Source organism: Brassica rapa, unplaced genomic scaffold, assembly GCF_000309985.2.
Source record: "Brassica rapa cultivar Chiifu-401-42 unplaced genomic scaffold, CAAS_Brap_v3.01 Scaffold0124, whole genome shotgun sequence".
Lineage (NCBI taxonomy): Eukaryota > Viridiplantae > Streptophyta > Magnoliopsida > Brassicales > Brassicaceae > Brassica > Brassica rapa.
This window is the reverse complement of record NW_022610068.1, coordinates 25,001-27,997: the sequence shown is the minus strand read 5'-3', so window position 1 is coordinate 27,997 and position 2,997 is coordinate 25,001. Positions and strand designations below refer to the sequence as shown.

At 40.8% G+C, this 2,997-nt stretch overlaps 1 protein-coding gene across 1 annotated transcript; it reads right to left on the bottom strand.

Moving 5' to 3' along the window:
- Positions 1 to 477: 477 nt before the first annotated feature.
- On the bottom strand, positions 478 to 1,554 carry LOC117129759. Its single transcript, XM_033283023.1, has one exon. The coding sequence runs from the start codon at positions 1,552 to 1,554 to the stop codon at positions 478 to 480; it is 1,077 nt and encodes a 358-aa protein (XP_033138914.1).
- Between the last annotated feature and the right edge of the window lie 1,443 nt (positions 1,555 to 2,997).

The following is a 2,997-nucleotide window of genomic DNA, read 5'->3' as shown; positions in this document are numbered from 1 at the left end:
TAGTCTCTAGGATCATCTTATTGCCCTTGGTGATCGAAATTATGTTAAGGAACTCCTTGTTTCCTTCTTCCCATGTTTCAAGGTGAAAACCGTTTAATCTTATGTCCTTGAAACTCAATAAGCTTCTTCTAGAGCTTGGGGAATACAGGGCGGTTTTGATCTCTAGGTGAGTGCCATTAGGCATCATCACATAGGCTTGGCCGTGACCTTCAATCAGGCTAGCCTCACCCGCAATGGTATGTACCTTTGCGCTTTGCATTGTGAGATTTATGAAGTACCTTTTGTCTCTAAGTATTGTATGACTTGTGCCACTATCCACCACAAGTATACTCATCTCATCATTCATTCTATAAATAAAATTTCTAAACTTTAGAGACTTCATAAGATGTTTAAAACTCTTCTTATTAAAATTCCATTACATAAAATAAAAACACCAAATCAAAAACATAAAGCAATAAGACAATGTGATTCGAAAAACTAGTCCTTGAGACAATCAGATGTTTCAAAATCCATTAGGTCATCTTGGTTATCCTTGTCGGATTCATTGTCAGCATCATACCCATATCCCTTGTCCTCATGGACGTTTTCTTGGATCATGTTTGCCTCCGGATTCTTGTTCTTGAGGCTCTCTTGGTAGAGGTCGCACAAGTGTTTCGGAGTTCTACAGTTCTTTGCCCAATGGTTGTCACTGCCACATCTATGGCATAGAGACTTGTTGGACGTGTAAGATGGTTTGGATATGCCACCTCGTCCGCGGCCGTAGCTGCCTCGACCCCGGCCGTAATTGGAACCACGACCACGGTTATTGTGGTTTCCTTTCCGGCCAGTTGAGTAGCCGTCTCGACCGTTTGAGTTGTCACGTCCACGCCTTTTGAACCCACCACGGCTACTGCCGTATGGTTTCTTATTGTCTTGGACAAAGTATGTCTCATTGGGATCCTTCTTCTCAACCTCATGGGCTTCGGGTGGTGGTGCTGTCCCGGCCGGTCTAACTCCGTTACTCTTTAGTAGGAGTTCATTGTTTGCCTCGGCCAGGAGTAGACATGAGATCAGATCAGTGTATGTGGCAAAACCCTTTGTCCTGTATTGCTCTTGCAACACAGAATTCGAGTGATTAAAGGTAGTATAAGTCTTTTCAAGCATCATGCTATCGGTTACCTCTTCACCACACAACTTTAGTATTGAGACAATCTTGAATAGAGCTGAATTGTAATCATCCACCGACTTATAGTCTAAGAATCTTAGATGCATCCAATCATGCCTTGCTTTTGGAAGCAACACCATCCTGTGGTGATCATATCTATTCTTTAAAGCCATCCAAAGATCTAGTGGATTCTCGATTGTCATGTACTGATCTTTAAGACCATCAATGAGATGATGCCGCATAAGGCCTAAGGCTCTGTATCGGTTCTTTTCATTCTCATTGTTGTCTTCGATGATTGTATCACCGAGTCCCTTGGACTTTAGACTAATCCTTGTGTCTAATGCCCACTGTAAGTAGTTATCTCCGGAGAGATTAAGGGGTGCATAGTCTCTGTTTGCTATTTTCGACATCTGAATCATATTACCATGTAATGTATTAGGTTCATAATATGATCACGTGGCCGCATGATAAACAAGCTCGGCCACAACATGTCTTACGCATTCATGATGTTCAAACAATTCTATACGACCATGGTGCTATCAATCATGAACCTCACGGTTCAATAGGTTTTCTAACAACCTAAACTTGTATGATCTATATGCTGGTCGATCAATTGTGAATGCATTACAATATTCGGTTTCATGTAAAAACAATCTACCTTATCTTACTTCTTTTCATAATCCCTAGGGTTTCAATCTTTGAATTCTTATCAACCTTATGTTAAGGTTTCAAGGCCTTAAGTATTTTGTGTTCTTAGTTAGATTATTTCAAGAAGAACAATCTAACATTCCTAAACATCAAGAATAGGCAAGAAATCAAACAAGCAATAGCAATCTTAAAATCGATTTTTAACTTTAGGGTTTAGGGTTTCGATTCCTTGATTAGGGTTTACCAGGTTTCAGATTCAATCAATCATACAATCAAGTTCTAGTTTGGAATCGATTTTAACTTTCTAGTTCTAAGACTTTGTCGATTTTGATCTTGTACTTTTCTTTTAAGGTTTAAACAAGAATAAGATTTCCATAATGATGGATTAGGGTTTCGATCTTATTCTATGTTCTCAGATTGTGTTCATACCTTAGTTTTGTAGAGGTAAAGAACCGGATCACCTGAGAACCTCGAGCTGTTGAGAAAGAACGCTTGCTGCCTCCTATCGGGTCGCTGATGTAGTCGGATGCGAGCTGGGAACGGACGCGAGCTGCGAGCTAGTTGCTGGACGGATGCGTTCTTCTTGTGTGCGAGCTGAGGACGCGATCAGGGAGCTGAGGACGTTCGGTCTTGAGGATGTCAAGCTTTTTTGGAGCAATGGAGAACGTCTAGGGTTTAGCTTAGAGTCGCCGGTAATAGGCTTTTAGGTATCGATTTAGGTCTCAGGGAATTAGAGGCTATCGTGCTGATAACGTGTTGTAAAAGATGGGGAAATCGTGTGTCTATTTCATTAATCAAAGTGTTCCCTTATATAGGGGATTACAAGATATGGATAAAAGGAAATAGTACAAATCCTTATCCTAAAGTAAAAAGGAAAACTTCTTATAGATAAACATGAAGAGAAAAGGAAAGTTCCTAAAACTAAGATCTAAGGTCGGTCCAATGCATTGGCCGCCTCTCTCTCTTTCTCTCTTGGACGCGGTCTTGGTCTTGGGCCTGGACACGGTCCGTTCTTCCTTTACATGGTTACTAGCAATCCACATGTGTTTTATAACACAAAAGAGTTAATTCATCCCTTCAGTACGCTTGCCCTCGATTATACCAAGGAAAAATGTTAACACTTGGTTGGATGATGGACCAGCATAAGTACTACTTGGACTAATCAGACTGACTTGGACAGTCCAGTCCATCAAAACTCGAGCTTA

Coding starts and splice junctions, on each gene's coding strand:
- LOC117129759 (XM_033283023.1), bottom strand. CDS start 1,554: ATGTCGAAAATAGCAAACAGAGACTATGCACCCCTTAATCTCTCCGGA.